The sequence below is a fragment of the Panthera onca genome, chromosome C1 (assembly GCF_046562875.1).
Source record: "Panthera onca isolate mPanOnc1 chromosome C1, mPanOnc1 haplotype 2, whole genome shotgun sequence".
Taxonomy (NCBI): domain Eukaryota; kingdom Metazoa; phylum Chordata; class Mammalia; order Carnivora; family Felidae; genus Panthera; species Panthera onca.
In genome coordinates, this window is record NC_138346.1 from 186,503,819 (window position 1) to 186,524,281 (window position 20,463).

The 20,463-nt window shown below is 53.1% G+C and overlaps 1 protein-coding gene, 1 long non-coding RNA gene and 1 other non-coding gene across 7 annotated transcripts in view; 1 reads left to right on the forward strand and 2 right to left on the reverse strand.

Annotated features, from left to right (window-relative positions):
* Window positions 1–927: 927 nt before the first annotated feature.
* Window positions 928–20,463, reverse strand: part of RNF220 (ring finger protein 220) — a 231,168-nt gene continuing 211,632 nt past the window's right edge. The window contains exons 1-11 of one of the 5 annotated variants that reach the window (XM_060626183.3): window positions 20,181–20,408; window positions 20,009–20,051; window positions 16,745–16,866; window positions 16,242–16,374; window positions 8,001–8,097; window positions 7,709–7,795; window positions 7,515–7,570; window positions 7,300–7,378; window positions 2,954–3,062; window positions 2,727–2,801; window positions 928–1,983 (exon numbers count right to left, since the gene is read on the reverse strand). In XM_060626183.3, coding sequence (XP_060482166.1) covers window positions 1,912–1,983; window positions 2,727–2,801; window positions 2,954–3,062; window positions 7,300–7,378; window positions 7,515–7,570; window positions 7,709–7,795; window positions 8,001–8,097; window positions 16,242–16,374; window positions 16,745–16,866; window positions 20,009–20,051; window positions 20,181–20,234 — 927 coding nt within the window. In that variant the 5' untranslated portion in view covers window positions 20,235–20,408 and the 3' untranslated portion in view covers window positions 928–1,911. Of the gene's footprint in view, window positions 1,984–2,726; window positions 2,802–2,953; window positions 3,063–7,299; window positions 7,379–7,514; window positions 7,571–7,708; window positions 7,824–7,974; window positions 8,098–16,241; window positions 16,375–16,744; window positions 16,867–20,008; window positions 20,052–20,180; window positions 20,409–20,463 lie in introns of those variants that run through there. The other 4 variants (XM_060626179.3, XM_060626181.2, XM_060626180.2 and 1 more) reach the window with 4 other exon arrangements.
* LOC144617256 (uncharacterized) lies at window positions 3,739–4,360 on the forward strand. Its single transcript, XR_013557617.1, has 2 exons — window positions 3,739–3,933; window positions 4,083–4,360. It is a non-coding gene; the product is annotated as an uncharacterized LOC144617256 (long non-coding RNA).
* On the reverse strand, window positions 17,431–17,537 carry LOC132673986 (U6 spliceosomal RNA). The gene has a single exon (XR_009608315.1). It is a non-coding gene; the product is annotated as a U6 spliceosomal RNA (small nuclear RNA).

The following is a 20,463-nucleotide window of genomic DNA, read 5'->3' on the forward strand; positions in this document are numbered from 1 at the left end:
GGCCGCCCTGCTTTGGCAGGACACTTACATTCCCCAGAATCTTGGGCCCCAGGTTTCTCCTATTTAGGATACTCGATGCCATCAAGCTGGGCACGGGTCTTTGCAGGGCCTTCACTAGGCTCTAACCAAGAGGCAGGAGCTGCCAACTGGATCCTATTCTGTAGTATATGTATCGCAGGCACCCAGAGATCGGTGTGTCTAAGGTGGAGAATTTGGAAAGGTGGACGACGGGCCTGGTGTGTGAGAATGTGTAAAGGAAAGGACTCATCTGCAGTTGTGAGCACCTGCCAGAGCGCCCAGGATGTGGATTACTCACTGGCAGTGGGTAGCCTTGGGGATGATTTGATAGAGTGCAATCTCTGGTGCTAGCTGGCCAGCTTCAGTTCCCTGACATGAAGGTCCACCTTGGAGAACTGGGGTTTCTACGGTAGCTATTTGAGAATCTAGGGAGTAGCTATACTGGGGTGCTGGTCACTAGAAAAAAGGTCGCAGAAACCAAGATGCTTGTTCCATTTGGTCCCTGGCTCATTTCTGGGCATTAGAAAGGTATAGGGGCTTGAGGCTTGTCTTTACCCAAGCTCATAGCTGCTTCTGCTCTAGATTGGGGGATAGAGCTTGCATCCCCTCTGTACCCCCAAGCTCTGACCTCTTCTGTGATTAATGAGCTGACGATTCTGCATCGATAAGGAATTAACCTGGAGCCCCTACCCATCAATAGTCAGGAGTCCAGGTCCCCAGCTCCACCCCCACCCCTGATGGGAGTGCTTCAGGCCCCCCACCCCCAGTGGACCAACCCTGCACTGCTTCTGCTTCACAGGGACATCCAAGTCCTCTTCCCCACACTGCTGCCAGGAATTAACTCCTTAACTACCTCTGTCCATACCACCCCATCACCTACCCCTTCCTGCACACATACACACAGGCAGCAGCTGTTTATATTGGTTTAATCCATGTCAAATGTAGTTTACAAAGGGAAAGGACAAGTACCTTTGTATAGAATATACAGACACAGCATCACACCGTGGGGCCCACGGGAGGGGCGGGGGAGACCACTTTCCCTGGGAACAGCAGTTCTAATCCCAGGAATGGTTCTTGGTAGAAGGCTGGGCAGCCAGGAGCATACTCATCCAGCCCCAATCTCAGCCCCTGCTTCAGCTCGGTTCCCATTTCCTGTGTCTCCCCTCTCCCCCAACTCCTTATAAAGAGCCCCAGGAGCTAAGACTAAGGAGAGGATCGTGTCCCTTGAGGCATGTGCCCCATGTCTGGGGGAAGAAATATACACCACTGAACACCGAGCACGTGGGAGAGGGAAGGGATACCATGGGAGAGAGAGAGGCAGGCACCCTGAGAGGTGGATGGGCCGAGCCCCCAGCCAGCCCTGAAGGGGGCACTGCTTCCAGGTGTTCTTAAAAAAAGAAGAAAATCATACAACCAAAGGGGTGAGGGTGGAGTGGGGGGCGAGGGGTTGTCCCATTTATACACAACATTGTAAACATACACAGTCTATATTACATGTGCTTCAGTCTGGTGTTTGCATGTCTGTCTGTCCGTCTGTCAGTCTGGGGGCTGTATCTCAGGAGCCTTGCCCAACTATTCCCCTTCACTCCCACTTCCTTGCCCCACCTTGGGAACAAAACCCCAAACAGCAGTATGGTCCTCAGTTTTGGTGGGAACCAGCAGGCAAGGCCTGGGTCTCAGCCTCCACTCTGGCTCCAGAGTCGTGTGTGCGTGTGTGCGTGTGTGTGTATGTGTGTGTGTGTGTGTGTGTGTGCACGCACACGAATGTGCACGTGTGTGTGCGCATGTATGTACATGGGGAACCTGTGTGCAAATATGTACAAGGGGGAGGGTCACGTCACAGAGGCGGGCAGGTGGGGCTGCTCCAGGCAAGGCCTGCTGGGGGTGGCTAGCTCACAAGTAGATTCTCCGCAGGTCTCCGGGCGCTGTGATGGTGTTGCACTGAGGGCAGAGCTTCTTGGCACCCTGCAGGGAGAACAGGGAGGGCTCTGGTTATGCACACTATGCTGCATACTTGCTCATGAGAGCACCTGGGCCCAGAGCCATGTCCCCCTGCACCAGTTGTATGCTGGCACCTTGGTCCTGTCAGCCCAGGCTGGGGATGCATGGGCAGCCTCTGCAAGCAGGCAGGCATGCTTCTGTGTTGGGGGGACGCCAGGATCAAACCGCCTGGCCAGCCCCGCAGCGGGAGCCCCGGTAATGAGAACAAGGCTGGGTCCAGCTGTGGCTGCCTCGGCCCTAACGAGATTACATGCGGCCTTTGATCAGGACACAGAGCCCACGTCCGGGCCTTTTATTGCTGTCTCCGGGCGACATTTTAATGGCTGCTCCCGAGCGAAGAACAGGGGCAGGAGCAGAAGGAGCTTAGTAATGGCAGGGGGAGGGGCTGAGGCCCTAGTCCTGCTTATCCACACCCAGCCTCCTCCTGACCTGGGATCACACCAATACGTGTGATACAGTGGGCCTTGGGGGTGGGCAGAGCAGGCAGTGAACCCATGGAGGGAGAGAATTTAATAAAGCTGGTGGTGGAGACAAGAATGGGGGGAGTTTGGGGGGGTGAACATCCTGGTTTCCCGCTGCTGTGTTTGATGCTCGTGCTCTCCCCTGCCCTTGCACCTCCCTCCCCTCAAGCAGGCTCAAGCGTAAGCATGGACATGTGGGTAGCACCGGAAGTAGCCACCCACTCCCCAACCCCCATGCCACCTCACCAGGGTCCGCAGCCAGCACTCCTCGCAGTGCACATGCCAACACTGGATGGACGTTAAGGGCATCGAGTATGAGTCCTAGGGAGGAGGTGGGCAGAGAAGGGGGGGGGGGGGTCACTCTGAGGCTGGTCTACCCTCTAAAGAGCTCAGATCACAGTGCAGAGGCCCTTTCCAACCCCCAGAGGGCACTGAAGCCTGACCAAAGGCATCCCAGGTTCCCTTTCTCTCACCATACAGATGAGGCATTTGTAACGGTCCCCACGGGATAGCTGCCGTTCAAGTTCCCTGACCCGAGCCTTCAGGGCCTCAAACGTGGTCACAGCTGAATCTTCGGTGATTCTGTGAAGAGGACAGCATGGTTGGGCAGGCAGCAGGCTGACATCTCTAATCTGAACCTCCAGCCCACACCACCCTTAAATTCCAGAACTGCATATATAAATGTCTCCCAGATATCCCCGCCCCCCACCTGCCCATATCCTATATTTGTAAACTCCATCTTCTGGAATTGAACTCCTCATCCTCCTTGTTCTTCCACCTCCATCTTGGTCAATTTCCAAACCAGATACGTAGGAACCATTCTCAAACCATTGCTTCCCAGTCACCCTCGGCGCCCACAATCTGTCATCTAGCTCCTAGTATCTGTAGTCTCTCCACCGCTACCACTAGTCCAGGCCCTCATGACTTCTCCTACGATCCCTCCACTGACCTGAATGGCCCCTCTGCCTCCAGATCCCTCATTCCATTCTCCCAGCACCTAGAATTTTGCAAATTTGACTGTTTCTACTTCTAACATCTCAATGTTTCCCTCAGAATAAAGCTCTACTAAACTCCTCATAAACTGAGACCGGGGACTCCTTGGTCTAGCCCCAGCCTGCATCCTTCAGCATTGTGCCACACTTGATGCTCTATCCACACCAAACTATAAAGCCTCTCCACACGCTCCACCATTTTTCACTCCCTTGGCTTCCTGCGGCACTTTCTGCCTCCTCTGGGCCACCCTACCTCCTAACTCACCAGAAGCCTTTTCCAACCCTCCTGACAGCACCACTGCCGGTGGCTGCTCTTCTGTACTCTATAGCACCCTGCACCGGACTCCACCACAGCAACACAACTGCAAACGTCCTTGTCTCCTGTACGAGGCGTAGTTTTCCAAGGGCAAGCTGCCCATGCCACCAATACTGACTACGAACGTCAGCCCCCTGGCAGGCACGTGAGTATGAGTAAATCTTAGTTGACCGAAAAGCCAGTCTCACTCCTGGAACAGTCAGAGATGTGGGGACTGCGTGAGTCCCACAGAATCCAGTCCTGGGCCACAGGCCTGCCTACCTCAAGGGCTCCTTGTTGTTTCTTCCTGGGCAGGCACATCAGATGGCCTGAGAGTCCTCGCCTGCTGTTCAAGTCCTGCCCGTGAAGGTCCCCTGTAACTTCTTGAAGACTCTTTGGGCTGCAGCACTGAACTAGCTAGTGAATAGCTAGGACTATCCTGAGGACTGATCCCTCCTACCCCTCCTAAAACAAGTGGACAGAACCCAGAGGAGCTCACCGAGGGAGAAGAATGCTTCTTGGAGAAGACGCTACTAGAGATGGGCGTTAGGGAATAACAATGATGGTAATGCAAATAAAAGAGCCAACATTTATTAAGTGCTTACTGAATGCCAGGGCCTGTACTGAGGAACTGAAAATTATTATTTTATTTACACCTCACAAAACCCCATGAGGAGATTCGAATATTCCCATTTTACATATGAAGAAACTAAAGCAGCAAAGGAACATTAAATAGCTTGCTTATGGTTCACACAGAATGGGGGAGGTGGGATTCAAACCCCAAAGACAGATGCTGTGATCAACCAAGAACTACATGACTAACATTACAACACTGGAAATACCCAGGAGGAGCTGGGTCTCCAGGTCTAGGGACCAGTAGGAACACAGGCTAAGAGGCCCAAGAGACCCAGGTGGCTGTTTAAGGCTCACCTGTGGGTAAGTAGACAATGCTAAAGTGGGCAAGGAGATTCTATCAGAAAAGACTTCAGAGGCACAATCAGAAAGTGAAGTTTATCTCACAGGCAATGGGAAGTTGCTGGGGGTGTTGGAGGAGGGCTGTGACAGGGTAAGAGCTGAAGAGCTGAGGCTACAAGATGTATTCAATCAGGAGAAAGAGCGGACTGAGGGGGAATTGTAAGTGTGGTGCAGTGTGGCAGAGATGTTCTCCTAGGGTGAGCTGTTCTGCTAGCTTGGAGCAGAAAATCGGTTCAGAAAGCCTGAAAGCTTACAGATGGTCTTTCCCTGCTGGGCATAAGTGGTACTGGGGGGCACAGGGAGGATGGTGGGTAACATTCCACGGGCAACAACAAACTTTGATCTCTGACCTTTCTCTCTTAGGGCAGAAATACAGAATTTGAATTCGAATTTCTTAGCAGAAACACAGAATATGACTTCTTGATGGCTGTGTCCCTATGCCAGAGATGCCCTAGATCTATTATCCATAGGTCTGTGACTCCCTCTCTGCCCTACGTCTCTCCAGGGAAGCTGCAAAGGGCTTGACTCCATTTCCTCTGGCATTGGCTGATTCTCTGGAAGTGTCCATTCAACTTTCCAGATCTGGAAGCCTTCACCACCCCCTCTACCCTTACTATCACCAGCACAGCTGGCTCTTCCCCTGGCATTTTGCCCAATGCCATATGTGCCACCCCATCTGCTGGCAAATTCTTGACAAGGAGACAAGGATGGGTAGCTGTGCTCTCTTTCTCTCCCAACGACCATGCTGGGCATTTGCCTGGTCCTATGTAGTTATTTTGAAAATTGGGAAACAAAGGCCTGGAGTTGGGGGCACAGGGCTACCCCAGAGCTGAGCACTCTCAAACCCCAAATCAGAGGAGTTAGATATACAAAGCAAACAGGATGGGGCCAAGAGAGAATGAAGCCATCTCTCCCTTTATACCCAAAAGCTCCAAGGCCACATCCAACTCCAGAGCCCACCTTATTGTGGATTTGCTCAGCATACACCTGACCTCTAATCTCTGCTCTGGTGTAATACCCAATTCTCTAGCTCCTGATCCAGGCTGCTTCTGAGTTATTCCTGAGACCCTCCAAGGCATGGAGTGGAGAATTTCCTGGAAGAAACTATGGCATCCTACCTTCCTGCTTCCCCTAGGTGGTGAATAAGATCTAGGACAGGAACCTATGTTGTATACGAGGAAGAGAGAAGCCATAGGGACTGAAGGGTCCCAATCTGGGCAGATCCAGACCCAGTGGAGATCTCTGCATATGACTGAGTGTCTATGACGCATCCCAGAGAACCCTGCCTACTGGTTCCTGTGCTCACACAGGTGGGACAGAAGTCTCAACTTTCTTCAGCCTTGGGTGGGTAGTACCTTCATGGATGGCCACTAGCTCTGGCCCCCACCTCCCCCTCGGGCGCCATCCCTGATTAATGATCTTGTCTTTCTGATTTATGAGCAGCCCCTCCAGACGAGGGTGGGCGCCCCTTATGGCCCCGCCCGCCCCGCTCAGCTGGAGTAGGAGAGAATTATTAAATAAACATCCATACGTCATTCCTCCCCCCCCCACCCCCCTATGCTGGTTGCGCCGAACCCGTGCGGCCCGCTCCAGCACTGACACGGAGCAGCTGCGGTGATTCATGGGCAGCCGGGCCCTGAGCCGCGGCCCATACATCATGCCAGCAGCACTCGCGGCCCCGGCCGAGATAAACTGATCAACCACAACGGGCTGGAATGAATTTATGACAACACAAAATGGAGGGAAACAAATGGGAGGTGACCCTGGGCCACCGACCCAGCCCTGCACCGGCCTGCAATCCACTCTCCTGGCAGGAGGCAAGATGGAACACTGGCCCTGGAATGAAGAGGCTGCCTTTTAACCCCAGGCAACCTAGCCTCCAGCAGAGAGAGGGGTGGGGTGCGGGGAGTTAAGCAATGGCCAACAGCAGCAACTCCAGGCAGCCAGAGCTGGACAATACCACCTCTTGGGCCAGAACTGGCCTTGCATGGGCTTCTGGAAAGACAGTAAGATGCCCAACTGATTTGCTTGTGGCTCCTGGGGATCCAGGCCAGGGGCTGCCCAGCCCCATGTGAAGTGCTAACAGATCCCCTTTTCCCCTGCCAGAGAACCTAGGCCAAAAATTCCTACCAGAAGTGATGAGACCCAATGCTCCTGCCTAAAACCCACTGCAAGCGCCACCCGGGACAAGAAAAATGAAACCAATTTAGCTCCCGATTAAGAAACAGAAACTGGAGATGAATCAAGTGCGCCGGCTGGGCTGGGCGGCCATACATCACATTCCCGGGCGGAGGCCGCCGCAGCGGGCAGGCAGGCAGGCGGACTACTCCTCCCTCCGCCAAGACTCCCAGGGCCGTGGCCCAGTGATCAATTCACAGAGTCATGCTTAGCACCAGCTGGGCCCCAATGCCCGTCGTGTGCCCAGGGCTGCAGGATTAAGTCGCGTTCTGGAGGCCAGGAGCCTTAGCAGCAGGCCTTCCTGCTAGCAAAGAGCCCCTCTCTCCCCCCTCCCTCTGAACTGCCATTCCAGAGGCCCCCCTCCTGGCCAGACACTCACTTCTCGATGTCACTATTCTTGCAGGTCTTCTGCATGGCTTCCTGCTTGCTGCTCTCACCGTTGCTGGTAGATGGCATCTCTGCTGGGACAGAGGGGCAACTCATACTCTGGCCAGACTGGGCAGCACAGGTGAGGGGCTGGGCTTGAGTCAGTCACCACCACCCAAAGAGGTCTCCTCTACCCATTAATTACTCCTGTGGTGGGTCAGGACTTACCATCACTGGCCCATTTAGAGAACTCGGGCGTGATGCGTGTGCTGGGAGGGCCGCCACTAGGGAAAGGAGAAGAAAAGAACAAAGTGAGCTCTAAAGGCAGGTGGGGGAGCCCTGAGAGTGGGTACTAGGCTGACCCCTGCCTCAGGACTTCCCACCCCTCTATCCCACCCACCCAAGCCTGTGCCCACACTTGCTTTAGGACTGCACCCCGGAGTGCCTCTCTCTCCTTGGCTTCACCAGGCTCCTCGCCTGTGCAGGGGATGACGTCAGCTTCTGTGTATCTGGCATGGTGGTCAAGGACAACAGATCCTAGTTTACAGTAGGCCATGAAGGTTGAATCCTAGTTAAAGCTCAGACACTGACCCCAAAGGGGGGGGGGGGGGTGTGTGGATGGTATGGGCAAGTACCAGAGGTGCTGGCTACTTTTTAAATTCCCTTTGACCTGTCCCACCAGCCCCACCTTGTCCCACAGTGCCCCAAGGATACTGTGGCTTCCCATACTCCAGAGTGTCATCCCCATCCACATCCAGGTCAGCATCACTGTCCGGATTCTCCTTGCCGCTGCACATGACGAAGCCAGAGCCTGTGGGAAGCAGGACGTGAGGAGGGCCAGGGGCCAGCAAGACTAGGCCAAGAGTGCCCTTTCTGTTCTCCCTAGGTAGGGGTCAGGTTTTGGGCCAGGTAAGGCTCAGAAATTTGGGCCTGGAACATAGAAAGCCAATTACTTAGGTACTCGTGGCTCTGACACTCCAATCCCTTTCACTCTGCGTACCTCATCCTTCTCTGCCACTTCCTGCTGCTCCTAGTGGTCTCTGCTCATAAACTAGACCATTCATACACTATGTTAGGTCCTCAGGAGACACCCAAGCTAGCCCTGCTGCCCACCTGTCTTCTAGGTCTAGGAAGAGCAGGAAGAAGACACAGAAATTCAGGTCTACAAGGCTATCCCCAACCAGGACCTGGGCATCCCCCTGTGTCCCATGGTCCAGCCTGACAGTCCATCAGAGGGAAGAGCAAACTGGCTAGGGCCAGTCAGAGGCACACAGCAAGACCCCCAGCCAATGTCCTGATTTTGGCCGCCAGGTCCTTGCCAGCAAAAACACCAGGCAGCTGTTCAAATATTTGGTGTCTGAAGCGCCTGACATTAATTATTCATCTCCACCTCACTCAGCCCAGATTCCTGGACAAGTGCAGTTATAAAGGGATTAGGAAGGGACAGATGAGGGAGGAAGGCACGCACACCTGCTTCTGAAAGCAATCCATGAAGACAAGCAGGCTGGGTGGACACAGGGCCGTTGGCCAGGCAGGTGGCTGTCCCTACCAAGGTGTGCTTGGCCTAGCCACTGGTAGACCCCTGGCCAATGGGGAGTGGGGGAGCTGCTGAAGTCACATTAGGCCCCCTTAACCTGCTATGTGCTCTGACACCCAGGACCACCCTTCCTGATGGCCAGGGTCAGGGGCCACAAAGCCGATTGCTTCTCCCTCCCTGCCTCTGACTCCTCTCAGTGGACTGAGACCATACCCTATTGGCCAGCATAGCAACCATGCCAGGACAGAGAGAGATGAAAACGATGGAATCTGTGGCAAGTAGAAGCAGCAAGGAAATCATCAAAGAGATGAGGAAGCAGCTCAGGGTTCTGTCTGATAATCTCATAAATTTCTTCTTATCCATTCTTTCCACTCTCATCAGGATGACAATCTTATAACGGGTCCTCGAGCCTCTTGTCTATTCCTTTATCCTGCTTACCATATGGCTCTGACCATTCCTTTCCCAGCTCCAAAACCAGCTATGGCTTCCCACTGCATACAAAATCTTCTCAGCCAGATCCGTCAAGATGTGGATGCACCTACTTCTCCACCTTTGCCCTTTTTCTCATTTTACTCCATAAGCCAGATGCCTACAGATACGCTATTTACTGCTCTTCAGAAAACCCTGTATATCCTGTTCTTGAGACTTTAGCTTGTGCTATTCACTCCATGTGGAAAGTTCTCCATCTTTCAAGTCCATTTCCAAAGCATTTTCTTCCTGATCTTTCTTCTCCCATCTACACCTCTGGTCTCTGGTCTCACAAAGGCTCCATCCATCCCAAAGGCAAACAGCACAAGGGAAAGAGAGAAGCTAGGCACTGCCTAGGCTCCACCCCTCCCCGACAATCCTCATTTCCCCCTCTACACTGAGGCATCAACAAACTCGAGGCAGCAGGCAGGTCAGCAGCAGGGCCATTAAGCTGAGAAAACACCAAGTTACAGCTCTGTCTCCTGTTCACAGCCAGGTGTCCTGACAAGCAATTCCCTCTTTGTGGGTGAGTGGCACCTCTATAAACCCTCTGACAGTTTGGGAGACAAACTCTGCCATCAATCAGAATGTAGCTATCAGGTTCACTTACAGCCTGTGCCCCCGAACCCTGCCAACGCCCCCGCCCCCACGTACATGCAGCTCAGCAGTCAGCCTCCCATCTTTGCCTCAGCCTGGCCCTGCCCAGCCCTGCCTGGTAAGTGGACAAAAAGGAAAGCAAAGAATCCATGGCAAAGCTGATAAAACAGGGTACCCCAAAGATGCCAGGAAAGGTCCCAGTTTCTCAACACAGAAAGTAGCCCTATGGCCTGAAGTCCTCTCCTCTGACAGGCCTAGAACAGGACTCATACTCCAGCAGAGCATAGCTACTGTGCTTTCCCCAACCCTACGTGTTTGCTCGTGTTCCTGTGCTTTTGTACATCTTATTACCTCTTCTCCCTCCTGGTCTACAAAACAGATGCCTGCTTGTTCTGCAAGTCTGACCTAGCTCAACCACGCTTCCTGTTAGGAACTCACAGTGCCTATATGCATAGCTGCTCCAGAAATACTTCCGCAATGAACTCACCTCAGGAATATTCTTTCAGCCTTTACTGAGCTCATCTTCTGCCTGGGTTGGCATTGGAGACAAAGAATTTCAAGATCTGATCCCCACCCTCAAGGTGCTCAGTGTGGAGACTTCCCCAGGTATTTCTATACAGATAGGTGTCCTTTCCTTGGTGTCCACATGGACTCCTATGGAACTCCAAAGTCATTACATGTATTGTCATGGTCCCTCACCGACTGAAAGCCCAGGTCTGACTCACTACTGTGATCTCAGCACCATCCAGCAGACCTGGCCAGGCCCAGAGCAGGTGCTATACAAGACACCCCAGCAGAAATGACTAACCACTGATGATACTGTTCTACGAAGTGCTGAGAGCCCTGCGTCAGAAAGGAGGCTGAGGTGTGAAGCCACTCAGGATACAACCTTCCCTATCAGCTTCCCCCAGCTGGGTGGTAACCTCCTGCTCCTCTGACCAGCCAGGCAGGACAGAGAGCATGGCACATCTTATCTGCCAAGGAAAAGGCCTGTCTCTGGTCTGAGCAGTTCATTCTGACCCTGACCCCATCCTGCAGTGGAGACAGATGTTGGGAACTTCTTCCTACCCCCACAGGTGTTCAGAACGGGCTGCCACTGCCAATTTCCCTCTTATGCTGCCCCAGCCTGCTCCAACCTCCTTCCCAGCACATTAAACTTTATTTTCTTAATGAAATGTCACTTGCTGACTTCTGGCAGAATCATAATAAAAAGAAACGGCCATAAAGCCATTTTACGCAGACAGCGCCCCCACCAGCTTGCCCCCCCCCCTTCCCCGGTTTGAGAGGAAAGCTCCACAGTCATTTTATGTTCTCAGCTGCTGGCACATCCCAAGCCAGTACTCAGAGGCAAGATGGCACACAGAGCTCCTTTCCAAGCCTCTGGCTCCTGTTCTGTATAGCTCTGGGGATAACAAGCAAGCTGCCACTCCTGCTGCTGCTATCCAGGGAAGAGACTCAGCTCCCTGGACCTCCAAGATGACCTGGAGTACCCTTTAGTCAGCAGGGGAGGCCCCTTGCTATGGCTCAGCCCCACCTAAAGTAGCACAATGTGTTGGGCTGCTATCTATAAGCAAACTGAGCCTAATGGTCAATGACACTCAGCAGAGTGGGTTCTGGGAGGGTGGGCAGTGTGAAAAATCCCTTCCCTGCAAATGAGTACTTGGCAACAGAGAAAAAGAGGATTCGGTACAGAAATGATAAGCAAGTCTAAATTTTATAAAAATGACCCCTCTCCCATAAACTCATTTCTTCCTGGCTCATTGAGGAGAAGAAAAAAAAAAAAAAAAATCAGTGTTAATTTAATCAATCGATTAGGTGATTGATTGAGAAACTGGAGATGCCCGTTTACTGGGGGCACTAACGTCCTGGAACCTGAAACCACAAAAAAAAGGAGCCATCAATTTCCTCACCTGCTGCTCCTAACAAAACCAGAGCCCAGGGAGAAAGGAAAGTCTTGGGGCCCTCCAGAGGCTGTGCTCTTGTGGCGGGGGCGGGGGGGTTGTGTGTGTGGGGAGGAGACAGGGGCAGCAGCTTCCGGAGAGTTTTACACTGGAATTAGTTACAGATGCAGTTACGGTGTCTTGTGTAAACGCCATCGATTGGGGAGCTGACAGTCTGGGGAGCTGCGATGCGGGACAATCAATCGGCCTGCAGTGTCACCTGCCACCTCGCTGAACAGTTGACAATGCAATTATCCAGTGTGGAGGCAGGGAGTTGGCGTGTGTCAAACGCACTTAGCCACTTTCCGGGCCTCCTCAATAACGCGTTTCACTGCCTCACGTCAGGAGAGACGCAGAGAGACAGACGCCGTTTAAAACCATTGATACTTGCTCCTTCTGCTTGCACTCCCTCTGTCCCAGCTTAACAATTGTGTTCCAAAAGGCGATTAAATCCCCGTCAGTCGCCACAGGGGACGGAGGTGCCCTGCTCTTTGCCACCTCTTCTCACCCCTCCCACCAGGCGACAGTTATAACTAAAGGTGGTAGGGAGCTGGAAGGCAGCAGCCCTAACCCTCTCCATATCAAGACTGCCTCCAGCAGTCGGCTGTTCCAACACCTGTCACTGACCAGACAAGGCAGCACGGCTGCACTGGGGAACATTTTTAGCAGCTGGGGCTCCCACCTTCTGGGAACTAACATGCCAAAGGGAGCAGGGGCTAGGGGAAGGCCTACTTCTCTGTGCCCTTGGACTCACAAAACCTCTCATTCCCTGACTCAGAATCTCGTGAAGTTTTAGCAAGCAACAGCCAGTTAAAAAATCTGTGCCACAGCTACCCTGCCTGTCCTCTCCATGAGATCTCATCCCAGACTACTTGGAAGCAGCCTAAATCCAAGACAGGAACCTGAGAAAGATGCAGTCCCTAGGCTAGGATCTGGGCAGGGCAGAGGCCTGAAGAGCAGTTCTCTTAGTCCCCATAGTCTCCCTCCCCTCCACCTGTTTGCTTCAAAGGGGCTCAGTGCTGGATTCTAGTAATGTGTTTCCCCGCCAGGGCTCAGAGAGACAGCTGCAGCACCTTCTATTTCCTGTGCAGCCTCCTGGGAAATTTTTCCATCTTGCCACTCTTGTGCCTGCCACATCACTGTCACCTTATCTGAAATCAACCATTCCTATGTCCTCTCTCCAGCCTGTCCACTCCAGATATGGTGGGCTCCAGGCTCCCCAAATCCAGCTGGGTGAACTTTCACTGGCAACCAATCCAGGGGAGGGATCAAAGCTCAACATGAGTCTCTTCTCTAGGACCCAGGACTGGAGATAGAAAATGAGGAAAGGTGTGGTTCGTCTGTCACATACCTTCTTGACTACAGATTGGAGTACGTTTGTCCTCAAGGGCTGTATGATTAGGTTTTCCCTGGGGCCTGCTACTCTAGCCCAGAGGCTTCTTGCTCTGCTCAGGGCTGGCATGGTACCCTAGAAGAGTATCTTTTACTCCTAGCTGCTGAACTCTCTCAGGGGAATGTTGGTGAAGCACTAGGCCCTGTGCCACCCTCTGTGCAACTATAATGCTGGGTGGGAGGAAACAGCAGTAGCAGGTTAGCAAACCTAAGGTACTGAGAGGTCCAACAGCTTAGGCACACAGTCCAGAATTTCTGAGAACTAAGAAGGCCACAGTATTTCCTAGACACTGAAAGTTTTAGGTCTTCCAACCTACTCTCTTGAAATCTTTATTTCCTTTAGCCTCTTAAAGATCTATGTCCAGCTGGACCTATCTTGGTGCTTACCTGTTCTGTCTGGTCCTTCATTTTGTTCTAAAGTCCCAATGCCAAACACTCCTGGGCCTGAGCTATCCGGTCTTGCCCTCAATAGCCATAGGTCCAACTGCAAGGCCCGTTCCCCTCAGTCAAGTGTCTCCACCAAAACTCTCGCTTGTTCACTGGCTCCACAGCAGATTATGTTCAAGGTAACAGATCTGCTCCATCAAACCAGTTCCCAGTGGGCCTGGTGGGAAGCTTTGCTGAGGATGACGAAGGGGCCCTGGTCTGGGGGAAGGAATAGGGGATGATCGGATACAGGAACTTATCTGCAATTCTTCAATTCTTTCATATCTAACAAGGACAGCAATCTCTGTTCTGTCAGCACGCACAGCGCAGCTTAAATGGGCCTCACTGCTCGCCCGCTCATCCTGCCTCTGCTCCCTCTCTCTGAAGTTGGCTGGGCAGCTTCTTCAGCCGGCGTTATCACTCCCTCTAACCGGTCTTGGCAGGCAATCTAATTCCTCCTGAAAAGGTCACCGCCATTTTAACTGCCTTTCAATCACATTAAGCACGCGCTGCCCGGCTTGCGGCCGGGCCCGCCCGGCGGGCGATCAATGCACCACACTGACACCAGCCCGCCTGGCGGGGCCACACCCAACCCCCCAAGAGTTGGGGCCTACCAGTCCTGGCCAGGGAGTGTAGACTGACAGATGGCCAGTTTCTGCAGACAGGGTTTCAGGGGGCAGAGGCAGTCGGGATCAACCAGGGCCTCCTTTGATGCCCCCCCCACTGAGGAGCCTCAGCCTCCTCTGCTCCACTGTGCCCCGCTCTCTGCCTCGTGGCCCCCGCTGATCTTGCTGTAAAACAGCCTTTCAAGTCTGCCTGTCTTTTGACTGCACTAAGCTGTTTAAGAGGCAGCAGCGGCTTCTATCAGGCAAGCTGGAACCATTCTCTGCAGATAAAGGCACCTCCGGCCCTGCTCCCTCTTCAAGCCTCACTCTCATCCTCGCTCTCCAAATCGCTCAAAGAAAAGCCCCCTTTGAACTCCCCTCAGGAATTCTTGAAAGGAACAACCTCATAGTGTAAACACTCAGAGAAAACTGACACCCGCCCAGGGCCTAAGAGCACCACACACCGGCTCTCCAAGTGCATCCCAGCGCGGGGAAATACTGTCAAATCAGCAGGCCTTATGCAGCTTTATCCCCTGTAAGCCTTGTCTGGTGCCCAGAAACCATCAGGTCCAGATCTGTGCCAAGAAACCTAAGAAGTTGCCACAGTAATAGAAGGCGTGAGTATTTCCAGCTGCCAACAGAGCGAACCCAGAGCAGCATCCTGCAACTGACCCTGAATGGGCTGTCACCAGACACCTGCGTGTACCATTCCCAGGATCCTGGTCTTTGCCGCTCATCTCAGGGCCTCAGGCACTCTAAAACTCTGGGACAGGACAATAGCGAAGTGGCAAATGAACTCTCCACTCAGGCTCGGGCAATGGTTTGGGCTGATTTACCTTCCTGATTTACACTCTGGCTTGCCCCAAATGCTTGGAGAATGAGAGAAACCCAGAAGCATAATGCCCCACCTGGGCTTGCTGCCCCTTCACGTATCCAGTCTGCACTGCACGGTACTATGGAGACCACTCCTCAAAACCAGCCCATGCAGCAAAGCCCCCATAAGTCAGACACCCTCTTCCCAGCTGCTGTGAGATTCCCCGGGGACCAAACACACCAGGGCTCCCAAGGGTGTTGCCCAGAGAATTGGAGGCAGATGGGAAGCAGATTGGTTCACTTAATGATTGTAAGGTGCAGAGCCAGCTGTGCTTGTGCACAGAGAGCCGGAGGCCAGGAGGCAAACTGCTTCCCTTTCCTCCTGCCCAAAGCAGAGGAGTCTGACAAGAGGACACGACCCTGGGCATCCAACCTGTGTACTGTTTGACCTGGTGAGGGGTGGGAGACTTCCACTGAGCGAAGTCATATCCCTCCAAGGAGCTGGGAGGGTAATGGAGCTGTGCAAAGCCCTGTAGACCCCTCTGCAGCAACTGGGGAGCCCAAGGGAAGCAAGGAGCAGCTGGGCCCAGGCCCCTCTTGCTTCAGGGCAGAGGGCACCCAGGGAGAAGGGATGGGATCAGAGCTAAAATTAGATTCACCAATGAAGCTCAGGGGAGGTCAAATTTTGCCATAACTCACTCTCTCCTCTGTAACTGATTTCCCTGACGTGGGGTTGAGGAGGAGGAGGAAAATCCAATGTGTTTGCCTGGAAGCCCTGAGGGCCCCCAGTGCTGGAGGTGTACAGCAGGTTGCTGGATTCTCATTTATCAGCCTTAAGAGGGATGGAGTGATAAATGCATAACCGTCCCTTTAATATTTTATGCAGGTGCTAACGCGGCTTGGCTGTCACCTTCAATGCATCACCCGAGGCTGAGAGCCCCCCTCGTCATTCCTAGCTTGCAGCCTCACAATTCCATTTCCCCACCCAAATACATCCATTTTAATATGCACATCACAGGCAGGCAGCACGGTCACAAAGGAGCCCCGCCAGCAGCAGTTCCCACGTGGTGGAATGGATGACCAGCCACCAGCCCTGGCCTCTTGGCTCCCAACAGATGGATACCCAGCAGAGGCCTGGCCGCCAGAATGCCACTGCTTATGTGTCAGCTGCTTGTACCTCGGAAACCACCTTCCAGGAGAGTGGTGGCCCGTATCCGCTTCTGCCCGCACCACTCATATTCCTCAAAGCGGTTGCTATTCTCATGCTCGATGTCCACAGCATCGTCCTCGGCCACACAGGAGCCTTCCCTCTGTGAAGAGCAGAGTAGGATCATGTGGGTCCCAGGCCACCACTACCTGCTCCCCAGGGTCTACGAGGAGGGCATAGCCCTAACCTCCAGCTTTGGTGAGCCAGATGGGCCTCCAGATCTAGGGTCCCTTTCACATAAACCAATCTGGAGGTCAAAGACCTGGGCCTCTTCCCAATTATTTTCCATTGGAGCCCCAGGGGAGGAGCGGAAGAATGAAAGCAAAGGAAGAGGGCAAAGAACAGAGAGGAAAAAGCTGCTGAGACCACATGGAGACCCCAACACAGCCCATAAATCTGGGGGTAGTCAGCAGCTAGTGTAGGGGAAGGGAGGGAGGAAGGGGTGAAGAGGTAGGTAGTGATGGCCCCTCTACCTTAGAAAGGCAATGCTCCACATGCCTACTCATCTCCTGCTCCGATCCTGCCAGGGGGCGGTTGCACAGGGGACATACCTGCCCTTCATCTTGCTTCCTCCGTTTCATTTTCCCAATCCGAGCTGCATGGAGAAACCGAAAACAAAGCACAGAACAGGCGAACGGTCACTGTAGCTCCCCTGGTCCCAGTGGAGCTGACACATCCTGACCCCTTGCCAGCCATTAGCCCTTTTGTTCAGTGCCTGATCTGGCCCTCATTATGCAGCGCCTTCTGCTCCTTTGGGGACCGAGCCTTGCCAAGAGCACCTGGGGAGGAGGCTGGTGGTAGGCCAGTAAAGTGTCCACTCTGGCCACAGCTGGCTCAAGTTCAATCCATACTCCCCTACCTGCAGCCTTCAGTAAGTCCAGTGAGCAAAGACATTCCAAGTTGCTAGATATCTGCCCAGAAACCCAAGACCATGGGCTCTCTTAAAGAACATCTCTTGGCTAGAACCCAAGGTCCCTCCAGGGGCCTGATTTGGCCTGCTGTTCACTCATCACCCTTTTTTTCCTTCCAGGGCCAAGGGCCCTGAGGTATAGCCCTTAGTATCCTACCTAGAATCCCTCAGGAAGATTTTCTCTCATGTCCAGATACCATTAAAAAAAAAAAAAAAAAAAAATATATATATATATATATATACACACACATATATATGGGATGCTTTATGAATTTGCATATCATCTTTGTGCAGGAGTCATACTAATCTTCTCTGTATCATTCCAATTCTAGTATATGTGCTGCTGAAATAAGCACTCCACTGGTCCCATTTTACAGAAGAGGAGACTGAGGCCCAGTCATACAGGTATAGAGGATCTGAATCAGAGAGCCCACAGTACTTTGAGAGGGCAGCCTTTACTGTGCCTACCCAAACCTGTTCTATCATTTCTAATCAGTGCAGGGGGCTGGCAGGCCCCTGAGGCAGACGGCTGCCTGCCACGCTGTCCCGCAGGGGGCTCAATTCCAAAGTGCACACTGCAAGCCCACAGCACTGCTAATTAATGCTGAGAGATGCAATCATTTCTAATTAGCTCACTAATCCCTCTCTGCAGCCCTCCTGTCACTGAAGCAGGAAGGGGTCAAAACAAGGGACTGCCCCCCTCCCTCTGCAATAGCAGAAGTAGAGCTAGCCACTCTGAGACCAGAGTGATTGGAGTAGCAAGACAATCGGGGAGAAAAATGTTCCCCATTGCAGGGCCAGGAAAAACTTTCTCATGGATATTGATCCTGGTGGGAAACTCATGAATGCAGTTTAGGTGGGGGGGACACAGGTGAAAGGTGAGCTTAGAAAGGTGAATTTAGAGCTTCAGCTGTGTATCAGGCTCAGCATCAAATACCTTACACAAAGTAGCTCATTTAATTCTACATTCAACCTGAAGCAAGGCTGTATTATCCATTTTAACAGAAGAAACTCAAGGCTCAGCGAGAACTAGATACTTGTCCAAGTAGCTAAAAAGCGGCAAAGGCAGGATAAGAAATCAAGCCTGACTCCATAGGTCAGAATGCTCTCCTGTCCTAAGAATCTCCCCACTGACTGATAGCAGCAACAAAGACTGATCCGTGAGTGTGCCAGGGCAGCAAGAACATGCACTTGGGGACCTAACTCTTGCCTATTGAGAGTCTGAGGCAGGGAGCTATTCCAACTCCAAACTAGTAACTCTAGAAAGACCTAAACCAACAGGAAAGCCATCATCCCACCAGGGTTGGCATGAAGTTTGAGACATCTTGGTCAGTAGCCTGGCCCTCATCTTCAACTTCCTGTGCTCTTACCCAGGAGAGGTGACTATGTTCCAGTGTCGTCCTTGATTTTGTGGACAAAGACCTAGATCCCCTCACCCTGACTGTCCTAACGCTTGGAATTTCAGACTTGAGTGACCTTGGCACCCTACAGCCATGACTGGGATGGAGAAGGAATACTAGATATCAGAAAGGCAAGGGGCCCTGGTGGTTCTTGAAGCCTGTATTGAGCAGTGTGCCAATACAAAGGGCCTATCATAGACACTGATGACTGAATAAAGAAATGAATCTTACAGAATTGCCAAGGAGGGCGTGATACTGGACACTGTTCTTACCCAAGCCACCCAGGACAGAAGATCCCTTGTAATCCCAGGAAAGCACCCTGTTGGGGTTAGACAACACCTGAAAATTCTCAAGGCATTGTCTTGCTGATGAATGAACTCACCATTCACCTTCTAAATCCTGAACTAAGCTTACTAAAATGTAGGTAGGGAAAGGTCTGTATTTGCTTAAGGAGGTAACACAGCACGGTCAAAGAAGCACAAGCTTTGAAGGTAAACTTCAGTTTAAATCATGGTTCAGTTACATCCCAGCTGTGTGTTTTTAAACAAATCACCTTCCCCTCTCCCAGCCTCAGTTTCCTTATCTACAAAATGTGTGTTACCACTTTCTTCTCAGAAGTGTTGTGATAATGATGCTTAACATGGGGTCAGCCCATAATGAATGCTTTCCCGTTCCCAGATTGGAGTTCAGCCAGGCAGCAGAAACCAAGTGGCAGGAGCTGGCCAGAGACCCTAAAGCCCCTTACAGCTAACACCCAGATATACCACACCCATGTCAGCACAAAAAGCTAGGATCATCCAATTGTGTTCAGCAAACAGCAATGCTCCAGAGGTTTGAATCCAAAAGGGGGGGCGCCAGGTAGTGCATACACGACGTGCTTTCAGAGAAGGCCTCTAAGAGCTGTCGAGCCCACGCTGATCACCTTTGTGAAATGTGGGCCGACTGATAACTCAAAGAGCCCTGGGATGAGTTAGTTCCTGTTGCCGTGGGAACTCCAGATCTCACTGCATTGTCAAGTCTCAGCAGAGAGGCTGTATTCACACTACTGGGCACTGATTAAAAACTGGAAGAAAAACATTCTCAGCGCCCTGCCGGCTTGTACAGTGAGGTCCCAGCAGTTTGCAAATTCAAAGCTGAGCTCCCGAGTGGAATTGTGTAGCTTGTTCCTCATTCTCTGGTACTTATTGCCCGCCAGGGTTCTTGAAGGCCTTCAGAGAGGCGTGGGCAAGAGCTGGAACCATAACCTCCATTAGACAGACGGGGAAACTGAGGGCGGCCACCTTGGTTAGCACATTCTCAGGCGCTGTGACTGCGACGAAGCCAAATGGCCCCAAAGTCGAAGAGACCCAGGCAAGCCCGGAGCTTCAGGCAGTGAGGGAGGGAGGAGGCCGGGGGTGGGGCGGAGGGAGGGGCCGGGCAAGACTCACCATTCAGTCGGGTCTGCCGGTTGGCTCGCACTCGCAGGAAGGTCTGGGAGAAGATCCCGGGCAGAAGCAAAAAAAGAGAGCGTCAGGCGCGGCCTGGAGCCCTGACCCCCGCCCCAGCACTGGACCCCGGTCCCGGGCTGCCCCGCCCCAAACAGCCCGTAAACAAACCTACTTCCTCCCTCCCGCCGGCCCCCCTGCTCCGCCGGCCGTTCCGGGCCCTCGGCATAGCCGCCGGGGGATGCTCTAACGGGACCCCGTGGCCGCCGCACGGTGCCGCCCCAACCCCGGTCTCCGGCGCTCCGGGCCCTGCGGCCGCCCGGCCGGCGAGGGCGGCGATGCGGGCGGATTCCCCCCGGCTGCCCGGCGGCGGCGGCACCTCAGCTCCCACCGGCGGCGGCGGCCATGTTGGCCCTGATCACGTGACCCACTGCCGTCGCGCGCCGGGGTGAAAGTTC